At 40.8% G+C, this 24498-nt stretch overlaps 1 protein-coding gene across 2 annotated transcripts in view; it reads right to left on the bottom strand.

Moving 5' to 3' along the window:
- The window catches only part of ccdc33 (coiled-coil domain containing 33), a 335403-nt gene that overhangs the window by 88696 nt on the left and 222209 nt on the right, over positions 1 to 24498 (bottom strand). For both annotated transcript variants that reach the window (XM_039773700.1, XM_039773702.1), the window contains exon 16: positions 10879 to 11070. In XM_039773700.1, the coding sequence (XP_039629634.1) occupies positions 10879 to 11070 (192 nt within the window). The remainder of the gene's footprint in view (positions 1 to 10878; positions 11071 to 24498) is intronic.

Here is a 24498-nt window from a genome sequence, read left to right as displayed (position 1 = left end):
CAGGCCACTGGTGTGAATGTCTCTGACCAAACAACCAGAAAGACTTCATGAGGGTGACCCAAGGGCCCCATGTCCTCTAATGGGCCCTGAGCTCACTGCCCAGCAGCATGCAGCTCGATTGGCATTCGCCATAGAATACCAGAATTGGCAGATGCACCACTGGTGCCCTGTGCTATTTACAGATGAGAGCAGGTTCACCCTGAGCACGTGACAGAAGTGAAAGGGTCTGGAGAAGCCATGGAGAACATTATGCTGCCTGTAACATCATTCAGCATGAGCAGTTTGGTGGTGGGTTAATGATTGTCTGGGGAGGCATATCCATGGAGGGTCACACAGACCGCTACAGGCTTGACAAAGGCACCTTGGCTGCCATTAGGTATCAGGATGAAATCCTTGGACCCATTGTCAGACCCTATGCTGGTACAGTGGCTCCTGGTGCACGACAATTCCTGGCCTCATGTGGTGAGAGTATGCAGGCAGTTCCTGGAGGATGAAGGAATTGATACCATTGACTGGCCACCACACTTTCCTGACCTAAATCCAATAGAACACCTCTGGGACATTATGTTTTGGTCCATCCAATGCCACCAGGTTGCACCTCAGACTGTCCAGGAGCTCAGTGATGCCCTGGTCCAGATCTGGGAGGAGATCTCCCACAACACCATCTGTCATCTCATTAGAAGCATGCACCGATGTTGTCAGGCATGTATACAAGAACACAGGGGCCATACAAAGTGCTGCGTACAATTTTGAGTTGCTGCAATTAAATTTTGGCAAAATGGACTAGCCTGCCACATAATTTTTCACTTTGATTTTTGGGGCGTCTTTGAATTCAGGGCTCTGTAGGTTGATCATTTTCATTTCCATCAAACGATGTGGCATCCTTTCGTTCCTAACACATTACCCAGTCTATATCAGTATAGATATCCAGGAGGATTTCTTTTTTCCCATTGAGATCTGATGTGTTTTCAAAGTGTTCCTTTAATTTTTTTGAGCAGTTTATACAGTATATATAAAGAGAGAGAGAGAGAGAGAGATAGAGATAGAGAGGTATCCTTAATAAAAATCACAAACCTTTCTCTGTCTCCTCTTGTTTTTTTTACAGTAGGTTACTGTTTTATTTGTCCCAGTGGGAAATTTGGCTTTTACAGAAGTTTAAAGACGCTCACAAAGACAAAAAGACAGACATACATTTACAGAGCAACTGACATACTGCACGTATGAAGATTAGATTAGATTATTTATTTAGAAAAGCACACTTAAAGCAACAAAGGTTGTGCCAAAGTGCTGTACAAAGAAACACTAAAATTAAAAACTAAATGAATTATATAGTGTTTATCTGAGATAAATGGCACATTACCAAACATAACAGTACGTGTGTAGCAACTTTCAGGTGCCAATCCCTATCAATTCTTTTCTTTAAGTCTAGGAAAAGATCTAACCAAAGATCTAATCAAAAGGATCTGACAAATACACCATGAAAAATTAAGTATTCAATAGACTCTGTAGCCCTTTACAAAACATACAAGCCTTACTTACATCAAGGAAATTACATAGCATTTTGTTAATATCTGTGCCATATTTTAAACAGCAATTCCCTGATTCTGTTAGTGATAATGTAATGATAATAAAAGATGTACGGACATACAGAGAAAGAGAGGTTTGCATAGTTGAAGAAGTATGGGCACATTGACAGGTTGGCAGTCAGAAATACAGGCATTGAGACAAAAAGACACACCGACATACATGAAGGCAAACATACATAAAGACTTTGGTAAACCGTAGAGATACTGTTAGACATACAAGCAGATACACAGACATACAGCCGTACGCAGTGCACACATACTGATAAAGACATACAGCATGGACGCACACACAGATACACAGATGTAGAGAAGCACAGAAAGATACACAGATAAACATATAAACAAATATTCATACTGTCATGCTAGCACTTAGAGAGAAAGACACATGGGTAACTGGGTAACTTTACACAGGTCTCTAATAAGTAACCACCCCAGATAAGCATACCAAAGAAAATAAAGGGTATAAAAGTAAGGCTTTCATTGAAATAAAAAATAGAGAAAAGATGAGCAAATGGAGAGCATGAAACATCCACAGAAAACAAAGACTAACAAGAACCTGCATCTCAAGAGGGTGTCACTACGAAGTCCTCTGCCGTTGCCTGCTAGGAGGGGCAACTGCCATACTTTCCCACTTCCAAAACACCACAAATGTTCTCCCTCACTGCTCTCACTGTCTCTCTCCATCATGTAGCGACTCTTCTTCACTGCCAGTGAGTTCCTTACTGACACAGCTCAGCCAAGAAGCATTCTCTCTAAATCCCATCCTTGAGTACCTTCCATATCAGAGCCCAGAAGTACTTTCACAGTTAGTGACAGGTCTATAAAATCTCAAAGCCAACAGGATACAGGTCCCTCTGGTGGTCGCTAAAATATCCTCGCGCCCTCATCAGTCCTTAAAGGGAAGGTCTCCATGGCAGCTTTTGTGATGACACTGTAGTGTCTTGTGTAGGAAACCTTTGCTGCCATCTTGGAGGAGTCTTTTGAACTATTCTGACAATACTCTTCTCAGTTTGGTAACCTCAGAGAGTTATTTTACATAGCATTTGCCATTGTTATTGCATCTTATTTTTAGAGGGGGAAGTTTTCTCCTGATTTAATCCTACTTTAATTACAAAGCATCACTCAGACGTACATTAGGCAGAAGGCAAGATATATTTTTTTAATCCAGTTACTCTTTTCAAATGACTCCAGTAATCCAGTTACTCCTTTTCAAAATGGATGTCCTGACTACTGCGGCTACTTGACCTCATTTTTATTGCTGAAAATGTCTAGAATCTGAAACTCAGTTGGTTGGGGGCTTGACTGTAAAGGCAATAAATAATGGCATCTTAAGAATTATGCAAGAGACTTGAGCAGCTATTTCTCTAGATTCTTGTTAGTTATTGGATGTACCATTTCGGTGATTTTCAGCATGGCAGAAATAGCAAAGGCGCAGTGACGGGACAGGCAAATCTCCGTGTGTATGGCTGGGAGGAGGCCCCCTTGGGTGTCCGTTTACACAGGTGCTCATTTGCAATGACAAATGTACAGGAATTCCGCTCTAAGCACAGCATTGACACACTACGATGACGCAGTCGGAAGCCCCCCTCACATGGGCCCCAACCTCCATTGCAAGTGTGTCAGTGATTGCGATGAACATTCATTTACTAGTAATATTAATTGTAATCAGTAATGATTTCAAAAATCAGAAAAAGCATTTACATGACTGGAATCAAAAAATTGATTGACAATTCAGCTATTTCTTATTTGGCTTCAGTCTCTGTAGACCCCATTGTACTCGGCCAAAATCAGCAGCACCAATCTACAGTCTGAGTGGGTAACAGTGAGCCGGTGGTCTGAGAAGTCAAATGTAGTCCCTCAGCAATTCTAACTGTTCCTATCACTGATGACTTTGGTAAGAAAAGTTTCAAACTTGAAAGCTGATTAATCTTACTTGAGATCTGCCATGTGCCAGGCAGTGCCGGACCTACATTTTTGGGGCCCTCAAGCTTTGACTGTTATGGGGTCCTCTTCGCAAACAGCAACAAGGTCTGGATAAGCACTGTTATCTTCTTCAATGGGGCTGTTCCACATAGTTTACCACAATCTTTTTTTTTATTTTAGTTAACCACTACATCTCAGATTTTGATTCAAATTTCCTGTGTCTTATAGTTTTCTAATTAAAGTCGCTTCTGGGTCCGCTCTGGGATTAGGGGCCCTGGAGCTTAGGCTTCATTAGTTTCATAGTAGATCCATCCCAGATGCCAGGAGAGGCGTTCAGCCCGAGCTCTTTGGACCTCACGGACATAGCGGCTGCATTTAGCCAAGCCAAGGCCCTCACACACCTTTACAAGACATTTTATTTTAATTCTGTTATGTGCTGTTTTTTTTTTTTATTTATTTTCTTAAATATCAGAAAGTGCAATTTGTATTTATTTTTTATTACCATGTGCACCTTACATTTATTCATTCATTTACTTTTTCATCTATTTAGAGTTTTTTAAATGTGTACTTTATTCTATTATTGTTTTTCTGTTTTCACTACAAATGCTATATTTATTGCAGTGTTTTATTTAATCTGTTTATGACAAAATTAAAATAAAGGAATTGTGTTCATTAAATCCTCATTGTTGATTTTATTTTATTTTATTTAATTTACACATTGTACTAAAATATATAATATTACTGTATTGAGTGCCAGGGGAGGGTGGACTGGAGAGCCCCACTGAGTTTTTTTTTTTTTGCCTGAGGCCCCCAGAGTCCCTAGAATTATGTGACACAGAGGTGGGCACTACAAGCAGGAAGTCAACAGGCTCACTGAATATTCCACTTACAGACAGGGCATTAAACAACGTGTGACGTGATGACCTTTCACCACAAATGTGACTTGGGGCTACATCTTGAGATGCTTGCCATGGTCACTAAGGGAACTCCACAAATAAAGCCCTGCAGGAAAGGAAAGGGAGTATGGGGTACCGAACCCCCTGATAAGAGCTGTTCGGTCCCTGTACAACCAGTGTCAGAGCTTGGTCCACATTGTGGGCAGTAAGTCGAGTTGGACTTCGCCAGGGCTGCCCTTTGTCACCGATTCTGTTCATATCTTTTATAGACAGAATTTCTAGGCGCAGCCAGGGTGTTCAAGGGGTCCGGTTTGGTGGACTCAGGATTGGGTCACTGCTTTTGCAGATGATGTTCTCCTGTTTGCTTCATCAGGCCGTGATCTTCAGCTCTCTCTGGATCGGTTCGCAGCTGAGTGTGAAGCGGCTGGGATGAGAATCAGCACCTCCAAATCCGAGAGCATGGTCCTCAGCTGGAAAAGGGTGGAGTGCCCTCTCAGGGTTGGGGGAGAGATCCTGCCCCAAGTGGAGGAGTTTAAGTATCTCGGGGTCTTGTTCACGAGTGAGGGAAGAATGGAGCGTGAGATCGACAGGCGGATCGGTGCGGCATCCACAGTGATGCGGGCTCTGCATCGGTCTGTCGTGGTAAAAAAGGAGCTGAGCCATAAGGCAAAGCTCTCAATTTACCAGTCGATCTACGCTCCTACCCTCACCTATGGTCATGAGCTATGGGTAGTGACCGAAAGAACGAGATTGCGAATATAAGCGGCTGAAATGAATTTCCTCCGCAGGGTGTCTGGGCTTTCCCTTAAAGTTAGGGTGAGAAGCTCAGTCATCCGGGAGGGGCTCAGAGTAGAGCCGCTGCTCCTCCACATCGAGAGGAGTCAGATGAGGTGGCTCGGGCATCTGATCAGGATGCCTCCTGGACGCCTCCCTGGTGAGATGTTCCGGGCACGTCCAACCGGGAGGAGGCCCCGGGGAAGACCCAGGACACGCTGAAGGGACTATGTCTCCCGGCTGACCTGGGAACACCTTGGGATTCTCCCAGAAGAGCTGGAAGAAGTGGCCGGAGAGAGGGAAGTCTGGGTCTCTCTGCTTAAGCTGCTGCCCCCGCGACCCGACCCCGGATAAGCGGAAGAAGATGGATGGATGGATGGATGGAAGGAAAGATGGAAGGAAAGACTGTAGTATGTACGTCTTCTGCCTGTGAGTCAGTGGAGACACACTGCGTAGATCAGGGGGTCTTTAACATCAGCACTGGAGTATTACTGTGGCTGTAGGTTTTTATTCTAACCCTTTTCTTAATTAGTCACCTGTTTTTGATGTTAATTAACTCATTTGCCTTAATTGTAGTTGACATTCTATTTAAAACTCAGACCCCTTAATTGTTTCTTCTTTCCTTAGTTAGCAACCAAACAAAACTGAGATACAGATGACCAGTAACCAGTGTCCATCATACAATATCTGAAAATAAAGAAAGGTAAAGTTCTCAGTGATGTTCATCTGCTCAGGTCCACAAAACATTTTCATGGTGTTCTTATTAAAAGGAAAACCAACAGTTTTGGAAATGTCTGCTGTGGCAGAATGAGAGCACCAACAAGCCATGGAATGAAATAATGGGTTTTATTTAACAAAAAGCTAAAGCTAAAGACTTCTAATTAAGAAACTGGTTGGAATGAAATCGGTTGGAGTCTGAGGCCATGACTTAGCTGGCCATCTGTTGGCTCATTTTACACCTCATTTCTGTTTGGGTGCCATTTAAGGAAAAATTAAGCAACTCAAAGGACTGAGTCTTAAACTAGTCAATTAAAATGAAGAGAAAATAAGTTAATTAGCAGTAAAAACTGGTCATCAATTAATAAAAGGGTTAGAATGAAAAACTGCAGCCACAGTAGTGATCCAGGACCAGAGATGGAGACTCAGATGACACAGTGGATATGGATGTAGTAATGATCAAGACAAAGAGTAAAGAGGGCAATTAAGGAGGAACCATACCCCTAAGACAGTGGTTCTCAACCTGTGGGGCGGGCACCCCAGTGGGGCATGAAGTAACAAAAAGGGGGGTGCGAAGATGTGATAAAAAGAAAACAAGAATCAAAAAATGAAAAAAACTTCTGTTGAAACCAAAACAAATTAACTTAAATTACATTCTGATACTAGAACAATAAATGTAGAGTTAGATAAATGTCGATAAAAGTAAAGTAGGTAATAAAATATGCATCGAAATTTCAAAAAAATGTTGGGGGGGGGCGCGATTAAAACTGTTATGAAAACTTGGGTCACAAATACTTAAAGGTTGAGAAACGCTGCCCTGAGGGGGATGCTATAGAGATGAAGACTATGGGGATAACACGGCTCTGGGGCAGGACACAACCTGAGCATGGGGGCTTGGGGGTGTCTAACAGGTGGGGCAAAACAGGTCTGAGAGGTTTTATCATATCCATGACCTGACTTTGTCTCTCTGCAGACACAGACACACTATCTCTGCACTGAATGCCAAGCTGCTTTCAAGTCATCCCAGCTTTCTTATTTCTAATATTGCTACTTCCTTGCTTAAATGACAATCTGCTGAACAGAACAGAGATTTATTCTGGTTTCTAATTATTCAGTACATTCTTCAGTTAATCACTTATTTCATATGTTAAAAAAAAGAAATTAACCTTGCCTGGAATTGGTAACCGCCTTGTACTAAATGCCATCTGGCACTGCCCCATGGGAAAACTGATTGCTGATTGAAATGACACTGATTTAAATACAGTATGTAAATAAATTGATTGACTAAAATATTATTATTAAATTATAATATGTTAGATTTTATAGATGGTTGCTCATAACTATATCAGCATAAGGGATAGAAAGAGTTAACTTCCACAGATTGCAAAGGCACTGGAGTGAGCCAGGCGCCCAGAAGTGTATCCTGTGTTATGAGAAATGATGAGGCGGTAAAAGAAAAAAAATGATTTTAAAATATCTAATGATACATGTAATGAGTGAATTAATTAGATCTGTTCGTATCTAATGATTTCTACACATTAAATTTAAACTAATCGTCTACAAACCGTTTAGAGGTTTTAACCACCAAGGCTCGTTGGACACTGCTGATGTTTCATGTTTTGAGGCAGCTGGATTCAATTCCCAGCCCAGACACTTTGTACATTTGTATGGCCACATGCCTGTGTGGAGTTATTCTACAGGTATGTATGAAGACACCAGATATAGATAGATAGATAGATAGATAGATAGATAGATAGATAGATAGATAGATAGATAGATAGATAGATAGATAGATAGATAGATAGATAGATAGATAGATAGATAGATAGATAGATAGATAGATAGATAGATAGATAGATAGATCTTGACATTAGCCATCATTTTTTGAGTGAACTCAAGACTGGCTCAACGCCTGTGTTTAGTGTTTTTCTAAATGACTCAAAGTGCTTCATTTAGACAGTAGAGATGCCACTTCAACCACCACCAGTATTTACCATCTACCTGCATAATGCAATTGCAGTCATTTTTGGACCAGTATGTTCCGCATGCATTAACTATTAGGTGCTAAAGTGGTGAGAGAGGTATCTATAAGGGGCAGAAGATGATTAGGGGGGCCACAGTAACAAGGTTGTGGTGGGTAACTTAACCAGAACATCAAGTTGTCAGGATCTCAGTTTTACATTTCATTCAATTAAGATGGTGCCAGTTTTATATGGATTGGTGTCCCTGTCACTGCATTGGGGCATTGGAATCCACACAGAGACCACAGGGTAATTGCTCTCTGATGGCCTCACCAACACCTCCTCCAGAAGCAGTCCAAACACTTTTTTGGATTGATTCCCATCCAAGTACTGGCCAGGTCCAAATATGCTTTATTTCAGAAGTATAATCTGTTCTGGGCGGCACGGTGGATAATCTGTTCTGAAGTGCAGGTGGTTTGGCTACTGGCAAAGCCACTCACTATACAGTAGTCATTCACCTGAGACAACGCACTGTTGAGACAGGAGGTTTTATAGCATACTATATTTGAATATAAGTGAGTATGGACTCCAGTGAACTGGTGAACCGTCCTGGATTGATTGGTGCCTTGTAACTGGTGCCGCAGCGACCACTGCACCGGAAACAACGGCTTCAGAAAACGAACACATCGAGCCTTCTGAGAGTCAGAGTAAAAAATGACTGACATATTCCCACTAGGTGGCACTCTGTTCAAGCTTATTACATATTTAACACAAGACGCTTTCTTTCTTTTATTCTTTCTTTCTTTCTTTCTTTCTTTCTTTCTTTCTTTCTTTCAAACATCATCAATGGCTAATACTACTGATTATGCGTTGTTCAAATATGTTTTTTTTTCTTTTGCCGATTGTTCATATCTACTGGTCACACGCATTGTATTAATTCTTTACAATACCTTTTACCCTACGGACTACCCTACGTGGTCATGCTGCGGTGTAATAAAAACCAAACTGGAAAACTGCGGTGAGCAGTTATTTAACTTGCTTAATTCAATCCATGGTTAAAGGCGTCTAAAACTATGCTGAAAATAAACCAAACTGTATAACGGTATATAAACACTCTCCACTCTCTTTAGATTACTACAAACACTTAAAAAATTGAGCTCTTGTTTTCTTCTCATATCACCAAGTTAGGTCCCTCACAGAGCTGCAGGTAAACCTATGGTGGTGCCCTGAACTATATCTGGGGTTGTCTTGAGCCCCCTGTTGTTTTAATATGTTTAGCAGAAAATGTGGGTGAGGTCTGTACAACATGTGTGCCCAAGTCCTCAAAATTTTTTTTATTTACATTCATTCTTGACATGAAGAACCCATGCAGTCATTTGGTTCGGGCTCATTGCATCTGAAGCTGCTGAGGCCAACCCCTGCCAGGTTAGTCTCCTTGGCATCTCATAATGTTCCTGAGTACTGCTTGTGTCCTGGATTTTGAATGGATGTTTTGACAATACCATGCAACACCAACAATGTATGGAATTTAGTACTCTTCACTGACCAGTTGGGTGTCCATCCTTTCATTTTTCTGATGTGATTTTTTTGGGCAGTTTTGAATATGTATAAACTCTTCACTAAGATTTATCAGACTTTAAAGTGAACCCATGTCCTTAAGGCTACAAACCAAACTAATGAGCCACCATATTGCCCAAAATGATGCACAGAACTATGAAGCAGCATGAAAATTCAATCAAAATATCCTCAGATAAGAAATACACCCACTCTTACAAATAAAGGTAATACAGAGTTGGTCAGAGTGATGCCATAGGGAACTATTTTAGTTCCCAAAAGAATTGTCCACATGAAGGTTCCAGAAAGAACTGTTATTTAGTTAGATTTGAAACATGTTCTATAAAAAACCATGAATAGATGTGGTAAGAGATTTGTGAAATACCACTAAAATCTGGATTTTAAAAGGATTCTTGCTGCAAACAGACACTGGAAAAGGTCTAAGGTTGACTACACTGATACTGGGCAGGACCTCCTTTTGCCCTCAGAACAGCCTCAGTTCTTCATAGTATGGATTCTACAAGATGTTGGAAACACTCCTTTGAGATTCTGGTCCATGTTGACATGACTGCATCATCACATCATTTCTGGCGATCTGTCAGCAGCACATTCCTGTTGAGAATCTCCTATCCTACCACATCCCAAAGGTGCTCTATTGAAATCTGATCCGGTGACGAGGAAGGCCACCGATGAATACTGAAGCCATTGTCATGTTCACAAAAACAGCTTTCGATGACCTTGTGACATGGCTCATCATCAAGCTGGAAGTAGGCACAATTTGTTTCCAGCTCGCCGGAGTTTCCAGAAACACGTGCACGTTCTTCTCTCTCAGTCCATTCTCATGCAGATTGTAAAGCGATTTGCCAGTATCTGTCCGTGGAAGGAGCTCGAGATTAGAAACGCATTAACAGTGAATGAAGTCGCGCGCCACAGCCGTCGAAGGCCCTCTGCTTTAAAAGCTTTTCTGATAAGCCGTCAGTCAGGAGCACTGCGACAAAGTTTCTCAGTGTGCTGTCAGCAGAACAAGACTAGGCAATTAAAATGCCTTAATGCACGTGTTTTGTGAAAAACTGTGCAATAAAATGTCTACCGTGAAACGACGACAGCGACCGAGGCAGAGCAGTCGGTCGTGCTGGTAATGAGGCGCACTGAGCCATTACTTCAGCTTGTTTGGTGCCATTGACCCACTTGCTGCAGATCACTGCCCACGTCGTTCTAATCGTTTTGATTCTCTTCTACTTCGGGGTTTAAACGGGATGCCACCTTACTGACCCGTCTTTATCCTGCAGGGGTCAGGTTTAACATTCTCTTTGCTTAAAGTTCACATCGACCCACGCAGGCGCGGATAGAGGAGGGCGATATTTCTCAGCAGCAGGCTCCCTGCATGGTCAGCTACACATTTGGAGACCTTAACCACCGCGAAGTAAGTGCAAAAGACGTTTAGGTTAAAATGAAATTCGGACTCACCAAGGACTGAAGCCGGGACGCCCGCGTTAATGGAGGAGAATCACCAAGGAGCGGGATCGGTGGGCTGTCATCGCTGTCCAGTCGGGACTGTGGCAAGATGGGCTCCGGGGAATCGCCGCGGTCGCTCAGAGGCTTGGAGTCCAGAGTCGGCAACAGGCTCGGGTTTGAAGAGGCGAGGAGAGAATCTGGCCGCTGAGGAAACACAAAAAGACGAATGACCAATACGGTACTATAAGAAAGAAAGAAAGAAAGAAAGAAAGAAAGATCCCCCATCAGCCCTAAATTGAGAACAGAATCCGGTTCTTCTGGTAAATTGCATCACTAGACGCTAAACAACTGATGTTGCAAAGGCAAAAAGTAGTATATTCTTTAAAACAATGGCAATTTATGGATCTTTACTGAGTTTCCTGCAGAACCATTGCTTGCCTAAACGCCATTTCATTCTGGGAAGAGTTTTTTACATATGAAGTTGATTCTTTTTGCTTTGAAAAACTTCCTAGAAATAAAATGAAGTCTGTAATGTATACAGTAAAAGGACACCAGAAAACAGATTAAGAAAACCTGACATGAATCTGTGTTATTGTAAGCAGCAAGAGCCCTTTTAAATTCATGCCCCATTGGCATTTCCCAGATCTGTTACCATTTTTTCATTGGTTATTTATTGTATGGAGCCTGCTACACATCTAAATAAAGGTTCTTTATGGAACCTACACACGAATGGGTCATTTGGGAGCAAATGCGTTTCTCTTAAGGCACTGCTCTGAGGGACCTCTCTGGCACCTTTATTTTTAAGAGTTATAGTGAATGTAAAAAGAAAAGCATATAAACAAAACTATAGGAGTATAAATATCAAAGATATATTATGTAACAGTGGTAAATAAATAACCCATATTTCTTAATCCCATCAGTTTTATGTCCGTATGTCAGTCCCCAAAATGCCAAGATATGGGGACAGAGATTTTGTTTTATTCGTCTTTCAGCTTTTTCTGCTCACAGAAAATGAGAGCATACTCTCCTGAAATTACTGAAAGTACATTTTATCAGTCTGAAGTATTATAGTTCTTGAAATAATCCAAACTCAGTTCATTCCTACTTTCAGAAGTGGCTTGAGTGTTTTTCATATGTGATTCTGAGACTCAACTAACAGCTTATGTTTTGTTTTATTAAAATGAATATTTCAATATACATTACTTTTATTTATTTTTTTATTAAATAATAATGTTACATGGTCCACCATAACCAGCTAATAATCAAATAACATGAACACTTATTAAAATATACAAAGATGGAATAAGGATAGCTGTACGTATGGCTGTATATCAAATCAGTTCCTCCATAAGCTCTAAAACATAAAGGTGTCAGAGTGATTGTTGAGAGCAGTTCCATAAGGGAACCCTTCTTGGTTTCCTAAAGATCCATCCACATGAAGGTTCCAGAAAATCATTTTATTAATTTAGATCAGTAACAGGCTCCATAGACAACCATGAACAGATCATAGATTTGTAAATGCCGTTGGATTCCTGATTTTAGAAGGACTCTGCATACAGGTTAAGCTCAGGCTTCCTTAATCTGTTAGTCGTATCCTTCCATGTAGCCTAATATACATTAACAATTTTGGTTTTGTCCTTTTCAAAGAATCAATTTCATATGTAAAGAAGGCTTCAGAGAATGACATGGCTGTTTGTGATGCTATGGTACAACGGAAAACTACACAAATGTGCTGCTTTAGATATGGGAGATTTGTTTATGATTATCAAGGCAACAAAGCTAAACATCCCTTCTTTCTTTTTTCTTTCTTTCTTTCTTTCTTTCCACCTGTCTCAATTCCTTAATAAAGAGATTTCCCACATTTTTACATGTCAAATATGTTATTAAAATATCTGAAAAACATCAAAAAGGTAAGCATTATCCTAGCATTTTTTAAAGTCAATTTTTCAGCTGCAAATGATCTTTTATTTATGGCAGAGAGACTTCTATAACCAGAGCACATAAAGCTATTCAATAAGTATGTATAATTCAAAACTGCTGGCCTTCCAGGCTCCCCCTTGATATTGCGGTTCTTTATAATTCTTAATCCCTCTAGTGTTTCATTGAACACATTCTAACTTCACACCACTGGGATTCATAGAAAGCAAAGATGTCCAAGCAGGAGTGAAACCTAATCTCTTTCTTTTCACTTCCTGAGAGGAACACGACGGCACTGAATGACCAACAACAAGAACAGAAGACATTTTGATAATAAGAGTAGAGTATTCAATCTGTGCAGCTCATTTGGATGATAGAGAGGAATAAAATAATTGCTTCTCATTATTTACCACTTTGGCTGTTTAGGGACCTGAAGGTCACTGTATCTGCATGCATATTTAATTATGATATAGCTATAGATTTTCATAAGGTCTCACAGGGTGTCAGTTACTACTTATTTGTATTTCTTATTATTTAGACTTTTCTTTCATTGTAATGCATAATAATATTTAACATAATTTGTCATGTTTGAAAAATAACATAACAGAAAAAACAGATGACCCTTAGTATAGTGGAAAACAGACCTCCTCAGAAAATATCTTGTCATAAAACGTGTTCTGCAAATAATATTACTAACAATAGAAAACTTCCGTATTTTATCTATTTATACAGTACTTGCGACGATACTGTAAACGTTTTCATATAAACATATTCAAATATTTCTACTTTGCCAGCCATTGAAAATAAGCGCTTGCTTTAAATATCCTCTTTATGTTGTATCAGTCCCAAACAAAAGAGTCAGCGGGTATCGCATTGATTTTATTAGATTAGATTGGATAAACTTTATTAATCCCAAGGGCACATTCAGATACATACAGCAGCAGAGGCATAGTGTACAAAGTAAGGATACGGGCTCACAGGACAAATAATACATTCGATAGATAGATAGATAGATAGATAGATAGATAGATAGATAGATAGATAGATAGATAGATAGATAGATAGATAGATAGATAGATAGATAGATAGATAGATGCATATTGTAAAAAATCAGTAAAATGCCCAGAGGCTTTACGCGCTCGTCATCGGCGTTCAGGCGCATTTCATGTAAGCGTCACACAAGTTCATTTGTTATTATAGTTTGTAAATACTGAAAGAAACTTTAAGCCAATTTAAGCCGAACATTAAAAACGCAGTATACTCGTGAAGACCGCTATTGTTGAGTTTAATTTTAGAGGAAAAAAATGTTCGCAAAAAGGAACGGATCCACAAAACTCCAGCCTTTACCAAATTGCAGGTCGAATTGCAGGTCGCTAAGGCACACGAACTTTGTTATTAGCACTCATTAAATCTCCGCCGGGAAAACTTTGAAACTTTTCAGAAGCGGGTATACTTTGCTATTCTTGTTCACGTCTACGACAAGTAAGGTATACTGTACTGTTAAAAAGAAAGGTGCCACAGTGGTTCTTCAGAGCGATGCCATTGGAGAACCGTTTTGGTTTCTAAAAAGAACCATCCACTTGAAAGTCCCTATAAAGAACCTTTAGTTTATTTAGATCCGGTACAGACTCTGCCATAAATAGACGATACCATTAGTGGGCTCATGATTATGAAAGGACTCTTGCAAGAGCTGAGTTCAGGTTTTCTTGATCTGTTAGAGTTTTTGTTGTATCCACATTCGGAATTCTTTTTAAAACTCCCAAAACCAATTTCATATGCAAATCACCCTTGTCGGAATGAAGTGGTCATTGGTCAAGCAGAACCACACAAGCCAGTGAAGTTCCGTTACAGAGCCGTTATGTTTAAGAGTGTACGCAGGGGCCATCCCCGACAGTGTATTCGAAGAAGGTACAGAAGTGACAAGCGTTCGGTTGACACCGTTCTGGGTGTTTCCATTGCACTTTGGTATTACGGTAACTGCACTGATATTCCATAACTGCTTCAAAATGTGTGCGCAGCATGCACAGAGGAAATCGGGTGTTACACTCCCTGAACAAAATACCAGCTCGTAAGAATAAACTGAGATTGAATGATGTCCAACTTTAAAGAGGGTCTGAAATCAACAGCATTAATATATTTAAATGAAAAACAGATAATTACTACAAAAATGACTGAAAACATGCAGTTCGGGGATTGCCACTTGCGCGTTCTGTTATAAAGCACAGACAGACGTTCACTGAACAGATTGCTGATTTTTAACACGGATTGATTTATGAATCCGACACGCTTTAAAGGCCAATTATGCAGGATCGTAGAGAATGAACATGGAGCATTACAGGTGATCTTCTGGACATTTTTTTTTTGTCTCCCAAGTCCTCTCACATAAAGGTAACAGAAAGAATCTTCATTTATTTAGATCCATAATATATTCAATGAAAAAAAAACATGAATAGATGGTAACAGATGTGTGACAAGCCGATGGCTTCCTGAGTTTAGAAGGATTCTTGTTGCATATTCTGCCTAAAGTTCTCAGCTTTGCCCACATTAACCTTTTCAAAGCCCAAAGAAGCAAAGTCATATGCAGAGAACACTTTCCAGAATAATATGGCTCTTTGTTACACAATGGACCTATAAGGAACCACACAACCCAGTAAAGAGCCATGAATATGTTTAAGAGTGTAGGCCGTGTCCTTGAACTGTGTGTTTAGAATATGAATGGATTGTGCTTCATTTCCCTCTCAAATCTGTTTTTAAATAGGACCTCTCAGGGACAAACGTCTGTCTGTTAGTTCTGCACACTGCATATGTTTTTACAGCCCCTGGGCACCTCTTGTGTCAGACTTGACTAAAATGGAGGGCAGTTTTGTGTCATCAGCTGTTTTCAGAGTAAGTGTCAGTACACTAAATGAGACTGTCTTTTAGAAGAATACAAAAAGCTTAGCATTTTCAAAAATAATATACATTTTTTTACTTTCATTTAGTCATTTTTAACCCAGTCATTGTAATAAGCTGGTGGTCCTGCATCCTAGCCTAGCTGCTCTGGGCACACTTAAAAATAACTGTTCTAAAATGGCATTTTACTGGATTGTGTGGTTCATTCTGAGAAGGGTCCTTTGAATATGATGTTGGTTCTTTGGGCTTCGTAATTTGTAGACAAAACAGAAGTCTTTAAAGTGTAGGCTACAGAATCCAGACAGCTCAAGAAAATCTGAACTTAGCTTGTTACTGTATGCAGCAAAGGTCCTTTTAAATTCAAAAACTCACCAGTCTGTTATGATAACAGCTGTTATGTGGAATGTACTGCATATGGATCTAAACAAATAATTAAAAAAAAAAGGTTCTCTACAGAATTTTCATGTTTGGGACCAAAAATGGTTCACTTATAGGGAGAACTGCTTTAGGTAAGGAAAATTATTTGTGATCAGCCATCCGGTTCTCAGATAAACACTCAAGTCAGAAAACACTGCCTAAAGTCCAGTTCAGGGAGACTGAGGGGGGCTTCTCGCCACCGTCCATCCTCATCTTTAATAAGGAAAGTGTCTGAAAGACATGATGCCCTATTTTAAACCTTCTCATGTAAAAGAATTTAAGTCATCAGTTTAGATATTATTATTATATAAAAATGTCTGACTTCACAGCCAGGTGGAGGCTACACATTAGTGGCGGTTGAGGTCGCTCCTCACTCACTGAAGCACTTTGAGTAGTGAGAAAAATGCTACATAAATAATAATAATAATAATAATAATAATAATCTGAGGTGGGCTGGCAGCCTGCCCAGGTTTGTTTCCTGCCTTGTGCCCTGTGATGGCTGGAATTGGCTCCAGCAGACCCCTGTGACCCTGTAGTTAGGATATAGCGGGTTGGATAATGGATTAATGGATAATAATAATAATAATAATAATAATAATAATAATAATATACATCCCATAAGAGAGACCTATGGGACACCTTCTCTGATCATGTTCACCACATATCAACCAGCCAGGACTCACCATTTTCCTTTATAAATGCTTTTTATTTGTGTCTGATTGCACAGGTTTATAATCACGAAGGATCAAGGGTGGATCTACTTGATCAGTGAGTTTAAACTAATAAGGTTTAAGCTTCAAGGACTCTAATCCCAGAGGAGCCCCAGAATTGATTGTCAACTTTGCATAAAACATTTGGATGTTTATTGTATGAGAAGGGGTGTTTAACAAATAATAATATTTACTATATAATAATAAAAAAATATCTATGATCTGCGTGTCCAGTCCCTCAGATCAATCTAATTGGTCAATCTGGCTTTGGTGACATGACAAAAAAGGACGTGTGAGTGTGAGACACGAGGAGGAGTAACAACACACAAGATAATCACCTTTGAAGATGGAAAGTATAAAACAGGACAGGAAGCAAGAAAGCTGCCTTGAAATTAATGACAGAGTCTGAGAACCAGGATTTACCAGAACACACTCGAGAAAGGGAGCATCAATGAAGAGACGTTCAGACACACAAGAATACAGGGGAAAGGCTCTTAAAATGCATGCAGGTCAAGAGATAGCAAATGTTTTTAATTTGTTCAATTGCCTGTCTGCGATGGACACTGTGACTACTTAAGAGTATACTGCAGTTCACTACAGCAATTTTAATTAAAACCTAGTAGTTAAAATTGAAAAAAAATTGTGCATATCTGTCATAGAACTGCCCCTTTAAAGATGATAACAGTGGTCACCCAGACCACATTGGTGGTGGTTGCAAATGGGTCCCCATAACAGTTCAAGCTTCAGGGCCCCAAAAATGAAGGTCCACCACTGGCGAGGAGTGAAGTGCATGGGGTGGATTGCTGTGGGGGCCTGTACTGTAGATGACAACATGCACTTTCCTGTTATTAGTCTTTTCTTTTCTCTTGAATATGCACACCCAAGTCACCCTGATGGTAGATCCAGCCATGCATATTATATACTCTTCTCTATTGAACCTCACAATCTTAGACTTGTTTATTGGATTATAATATTAATTGAAACAATTAAATCTCATTTGGGGGTCATTCTAATATTGCTGTTTAATGTCAACCAAATGTACCTTTTACCTCTCTTATAGTTATATTGATCTCTATGAATATTCAGTAATTTTGCGATGCACAGAAAAGTTTGCTCCAACCCCCAATTTTCTAGGACCCCCATGATCGTTGGAACTTCACAATGGACACATACACCAAATTATGACATTCAAGTACGCCCTACACCCAACACCTTTCTAACTTACAATGTTCTTCTTCATGCTGCCAGTTTACAGACGTGAATTAATTCTTGTGAAGTGCAATGACTACAAAATGCCGCGATTCCAACAGAACTCCCACACAAAGGAACTTTTGCGTTTTCAAAAACATAAACACCCCCCAAGCAACCCTCACATTCCGCTGTCACTGAAATGACTACAAAGCCTCTGAGTTCCTTTGGCGTACTCAAAATGTAAATGTTGCAGACAAAAGAGAGATCAACACTTTGCGGCTTTCACAAACAGTTATTTTCCCTGGCATATAGCCAGATGGCGCGCCCACCGAATTCCTGTGTACATTTTAAAGAATAGAGAAAGACGATGTAGGTGCACCTGTCCTTCTGATCTGCTCATCAAAGACAAACAATCCTTCGGCAGTGCTGAAGAGACTCGCTAGTGTCTGCCATACAAAGCTCCGCTATTTCTCGGAGACAAGACTCCAATCCGGCGGTGACTTTTGTATTTGTGAATATGCAGATCTGCAGATCTCGTACTTTCTCGGCCAGGCTGACAAACTGCTCTGGGCATTCCAAAAGCGGAGGACCGTGCAGTGAGCAGCAGAGACAGGCTTAAAAAAGCCCGATGCAATTATAAGTAAATATTGGGAATCTTTAAATATTTATGTCTCATTATACAGATTAGACAAGACCGGAGGAATCCAACGTCTGGTGCCTGCCGGGGAGTAAGACTGTTGTTTTTAATGCGGAAGTCTGCTCAGAAATTGCTGATTTAATAGAAAGGCGCCTTGCATTACCTCGGCAGAAGGAGGGATATTGAATTATTTCAGCTCGACCGAAAGCAAAAGCGCAATCGAAGCCACTTAATGAGCAATTCGGAATGCATGTGAACGGAGGTCGCCGTCCTCCGTGCTCTGAAACAGAATGCGGTGGTCAGCAGGTTAATGAGCAGCGCCTGCTAAGCTATGCGCCTTCACAGCCAACATCCCAGCGCAATTCTGAGCTCCAGTCCCAAGCCCGCTTTGCCTTCTAAACAGTATTGTTTAACCACTGATTTCAAAATATAACATCAAACGTATTTTAAACCCTGAATACAGGGACTACACCCTAACATTTGACTTAAGCCTCTTCGAATCACATTTAATGTTAAACGGACGAGTCCAAAACGAAGCCATCACTGTTAGTTTTAGTGCAACAGGGGGGCAAGCCAGACACAAATTCCGTCGTTCTCGAAAGGGCCTGTAGAATGACCTGCAGCTGCCCTAAAGCAGCCTTTTGGAAGCTTATTTCTCCTAAAACATTTTTGCGGTATAGCCCCACAAATACAGTTGGTGAATACAAACTAGAAAAGCAGCCCCAGGGAACGAAGTCATGCAAAATGCAAGTGTCGCTCTGCACTGGGGGAGGCTGAGCCCATTCCCAGCTGCTGCCCTTGTCCATGGTGCTGAACACAGCAATTAGACGCACAAAGAGAAGACGCGTGGCTTATCTGCCATCTTTTCCCAACTAAAATGGATGTATGCTATTCAGCGAGCACGTGTACTTGATTCAATTAGTGCTCTCTAGATACCTCCTTTGGGACCGGGCTGCAGGGAAAGGTAGTGGCTTCTGTTTAACAAAGACATTTGTTGTGCGTGTGCCCTGCTGTATCCAACTCATTAACCATCTAAGCGACCGCGCTAGCACGAACACACACACACACCACACACACCCACCCACCCACACATACACACACACCCACCCACACACACAAAGCCAGACAGGCCATTCCTAGCTGAAAGAGAATTTCTTTTTAGCCCATGTAAATGGGAAAAAAACATAACTTGCCTCGTCATGTATGAGCTAGAATGGCGCAGTTGTGCTTATTTGAACCCATTATACCCATTATTTACTTTTAATTAATATGATTTCATTCATTTTCTCAACCCTCCTAATCAAATATTTGAGTCGCGGGGTGCTAGAGTTTTTACTAGCAGCACTTGGCACAAGGCAGGGACCAGCCATGTATTTGATGCAGAGGCAATTCTAGGGACCCCAGGTAAAAAAAATTAAAAACAATCTCGATGGGGACCTACAAATCCCCCTCCCCTCTTGTGTCAACAGTATCCATCCATCCATTATCAAACCCGCTATATCCTAACTACAGGGTCACAGGGGTCTGTTGGAGCCAATCCCAGCCAACACAGGGCGCAAGGCAGGAAACAAACCTCGGGCAGGGTGCCAGCCCACCGCAGTGTGTCAACATTATTTTAGCACAAAGTCTACATTAATAGGATCAACAGAAATAATTTAATAAACACATATACTTTATTTGGGCAGCACAGTGGTACAGCGGTAATGCTGCAGCCTCAGAGATCCTGGGTCCTCACTTGCATAGAGTTTGCATGTTCTCCCAATGTCTGCATGGGTTTCCTCAGGATGCTCTGGTTTCCTCCCACAGTCTAAATGCTAAGTGGATTGGCGACCCTAAATTGGCCATAGTGTATGACTGAAGAGTGTGTGCGTGTGTGCATTCACCCTGTGGTGGACTGGTGCCCTGTCCAGGGTTTTTCCTGCCTTGTGCCCTTTGCTAACTGAGATTGGCACCAGCAGACCCCTGCAACCCTGTTCGGAATAAACAGATTACAAAGTGACTGACTGATATGCTTTATTTAAATTTTGTGAAAAACAGATTATAGAAATAAAACAGCACATTAAATACAACTTTTGTCTGGAAAATACAAAAACACTAATTTTTAAATAAAGTAAATTTACAAAATAAATGAAAAATAAATAAAATGCAGATAACTGTATGGTGCATATTGCAATAAAAATATATAAACTGCATATCATAAAATTATAAAAAAATAAAAAAGTGCACATTCTAGAAATTTAAAAAAAGTCTCATAATGGTACTATAGTTAGTTTCAAAATCTCTATTTATACAGTCTTTGGCTGCAGCAAATGCAGCCAGGAATGGCTGAAAGTTTCTTTTGGCATATGGTGGATCTCAAGTAAGATTTAATCAACTTTAATAAATAATAATAATAATAATAATAATAATAATAATAATAATAATAATAATAATAATATGTATTTATATAGCACCTTTCCCATGCTCAGTACACAGAGTCACAGAAAGAACAGCAGGGTATACGTAACATTGGATGCAAATATTTTCTGCATAGAATAGATAAATACAGGATATGTGAAGCAATAAACAGAACAAAAAGAAAAAATCAAACCAGAGTAAAATGCTAAATTAAATTCTAAAAGAAATGCATGAACAAATATCATAATCTGTGATGTATCCATCCATCCATCCATCCATTATCCAACCCGTTATATCCTAACTACAGGGTCACAGGGGTCTGCTGGAGCCAATGCCAGCCAACACAGGGCACAAGGCAAGAAACAAACCCCGGGCAGGGCGCCAGCCCACCGCCGGGCACACACACACACCCACACACTAGGGACAATTTAGGATCGCCAATGCACCTAACCTGCCTGTCTTTGGACTGTGGGATGAAAAACGGAGTACCTGGAGGAAACCCACACAGACACGGGGAAAACATGCAAACTCCACACAGGGAGGATCCAGGAAGTGAACCCGGGTCTCCTAACTGCGAGGCAGCAGTGCTACTCACTGCACCACCATGCCACCCAGCTGTGATGTAACACACACACACAAATTATCTGGAGCATCCAGACAGGGACGTAAACTGAAAGAAGGAACAGAATGTCAGGTTAAGTTAAAAGCCTTCCTGAAAAGGTGCATTTTAAGTTGTTTTTTAAAAGAATGAATGGAGTCAGCTAATCTAATTAATTTCAGGAGGTCATTCCAAAATCTGGGTGCTATACATCTAAAGGCCCTGTCACCCATGGAGAGGAGGTTAGTGTGGGGCACAATAAGATTGCCAGAATCAGAGGACCTTAGTGGGCAAACAGGAGCATAGTGATGGAAGTCACTGATGTAGTCTGGTGCAAGGCCATTTAAAGCTTTTTAGGTTAATAATATAATTTTATATTCAATCATATAAGATACAAGGAGCCAGTGAAGGTGAAGCAGGATGGATGGTATGTGCTCACTGTTGCTGGCCCATGTAAGGACATTTTGAATGAACTGGAGCTGTGATATAAGATTAGAAGCGACACATGCTGGTGATGCAGGATGTGATAAAAACATGGACAAGTTTCTCAGCATTGGAAAAGGAGAAGAATGAGTGAACACAGGATATGTTACGGAGGTGGAAGTAAGAAAGGTTCTTAATGTGGTTTATGTGGGCGGAATAAGAAAGGGAGGAATCAAAAACGACACCAAGATTCCTTGCCTTAGAAGGTGTCTGATGAGATCACCGTCAAGAGTCACAGAGAAGGACCTCATTCTCCTCAGTTGCACTTTAGTGCCAACTTGCGGGAGTTCAGTTTTATTGCACAGTTTAATTTTAAAGACTTCTGCTCCATTCAGGTTTTAATTTCACTGTGGCAAGTTGTGAGGTGAGAAAGCTCTGATGAAGTTTTGCTTTTAACAATGAAATAGAGTTGAGTGTTATCTCAATAAAAATGCTAACCCTGTCCATAGCTCCAAATGATATGGCCAAGGGGAATCATATAGATACAGGAGAGCACAGGGCGGAGGACAGAGCCCTGAGAAACTCCTCATGTGAATGGCGCTGAGCTGGACCTGCTATTGCCAAGACTAACAAACGCTTGCTTGTCAGTCAGATAGGACTTACACCACTGGAGGGCAGTGCCATAGACACCCAGCATGTTCTCCATTCAGGACAGTAGAATGTCATGTCTGACAGCGTCAAAAGCAGAATTAATATGCTGATTTATCCAGAGTCTGCTGCCATAAGCAAATCGTTAATTACCCAAAGCAGAGCAGAGATGGAAAAACTTCTCTCACCAGAGGCAACAGTGATAGGAGGGGTCAGGACAGCAGAGGGACTCAATTTTGACTTCTTAGACCCCTGGCTAATTGTTACTCAGTCACCCTCTGCTGCCGATTTTGGCTGTGCACTGGCTACAGTGGGGTCTGGAGAGGCAGACTTAAACCGAATTAGAAATGGCTGAAACCTCTAAACAAACCAATCCTCTTTATAACTTATGAAAACAGCTCTGATTACATTTAACGTTACAAAAAATTAATATTTATTATAAACACTCTCACAAAGCAATGGGATTCTGATTGTGTCATAGGAGGGTGTCAATGCTAAGCTTCAATGGAGGCCCTGAAGATTTGTCGTTGCAGTTAATATATATAAACATATGTCCTTCCAGTTTGGGGCCCCTGGCAGCTCCCTCCTGCCGCTACACCTCTGACTGGGTGTCAGTCCACTGCAAGGCACGTGCGCTAGAGTTGCCAAAGACCTAGAATACTTGTCAGTGTTGTATACAGTATTTAACAGCCACACTTGAGTCAAAGTAGAGATACCTTTCTGAAAAGTTACTCAGGCAAAAGCAAAATTTGCCCAGAGGTAAACTACTTAAGTAGAAGTTTCAAGGTATCAGATATTAATTATACTTAACTGTGAGTTGTTTTTTAGTGTATTATTAATCTGAGTCTGATTCTACAAAGCTCTATGGAAAACATCCTGTGTGTTTCCCTGGGTACTACAACTGAAAGCCTTAAATACAACCAACTAGTGGCTCTGACATCAGACATAAGGAAAACCATAGAAAGGCTAATATCGGCCCATTTGTGACCCCCTAGTTAAAACAGACCCTCTGTAGCTTGTCTACCAAGACCACATAGGCGCAGATGATGATATCATCTATGGGTTGAATTGAGCTTGCTCCCAAATGGAGATAATCCATCTATCCATCCATTATCCAACCCACTACATCCTAACTACAGGGTCACGGGGGTCTGCTGGAGCCAATCCCAGCCAACACAGGGCACAAGGCAGCAACCAAACCCTAGGCAGTGTGCCAGCTCACCGCAGTGTACTGGATAATACACTATCAAACTTGTAGACCACAGTTTGTGTGGCTTAAGAAATGTGTATCGGGCATTGTCATGAGTAGTACAGGGCTTCCACAGGCAGTTATACTGTATCCCTGTCTACTCTACTCCTCTGACTTTAGATTTAATACTAAATCATAGCATCTGCAGAAATTTTTAGATGCCACAGTCATGGATGTATCAGTGGTGTGCAATAGTATGAATACAGGACACTAGTGGAGATCATTGTTGAATGGAGCAGAATGAACCACCTGCAGCTCAACATTAATAAGACAACAGAGATAATAGTAGATCTAAGGAGAGTCAAACTCACTTTGCATCCAGTTTTCATTGATGGCACAGATTTGGAAGTGGTGTGGACATGTGCGTACCATGGATTGCATCTGAACAATAGGCTTGAGTGGAGTACCAACGCTGAAGCTGTATACAAGAAGGTCAGAGTTACCTCTATGTCTTGGAGAGGCTGAGGTCATTTGGTGTATGTAGGCCACTCTTAAATGTTTTCTTACCAGTCTGTACTGGATAGTGTGCTGGGAAAATGGCATATAGGGCAGG

This window comes from Polypterus senegalus, chromosome 12 (assembly GCF_016835505.1).
Source record: "Polypterus senegalus isolate Bchr_013 chromosome 12, ASM1683550v1, whole genome shotgun sequence".
NCBI lineage: Eukaryota > Metazoa > Chordata > Cladistia > Polypteriformes > Polypteridae > Polypterus > Polypterus senegalus.
This window is presented reverse-complemented; position numbering and strand designations above follow the sequence as displayed.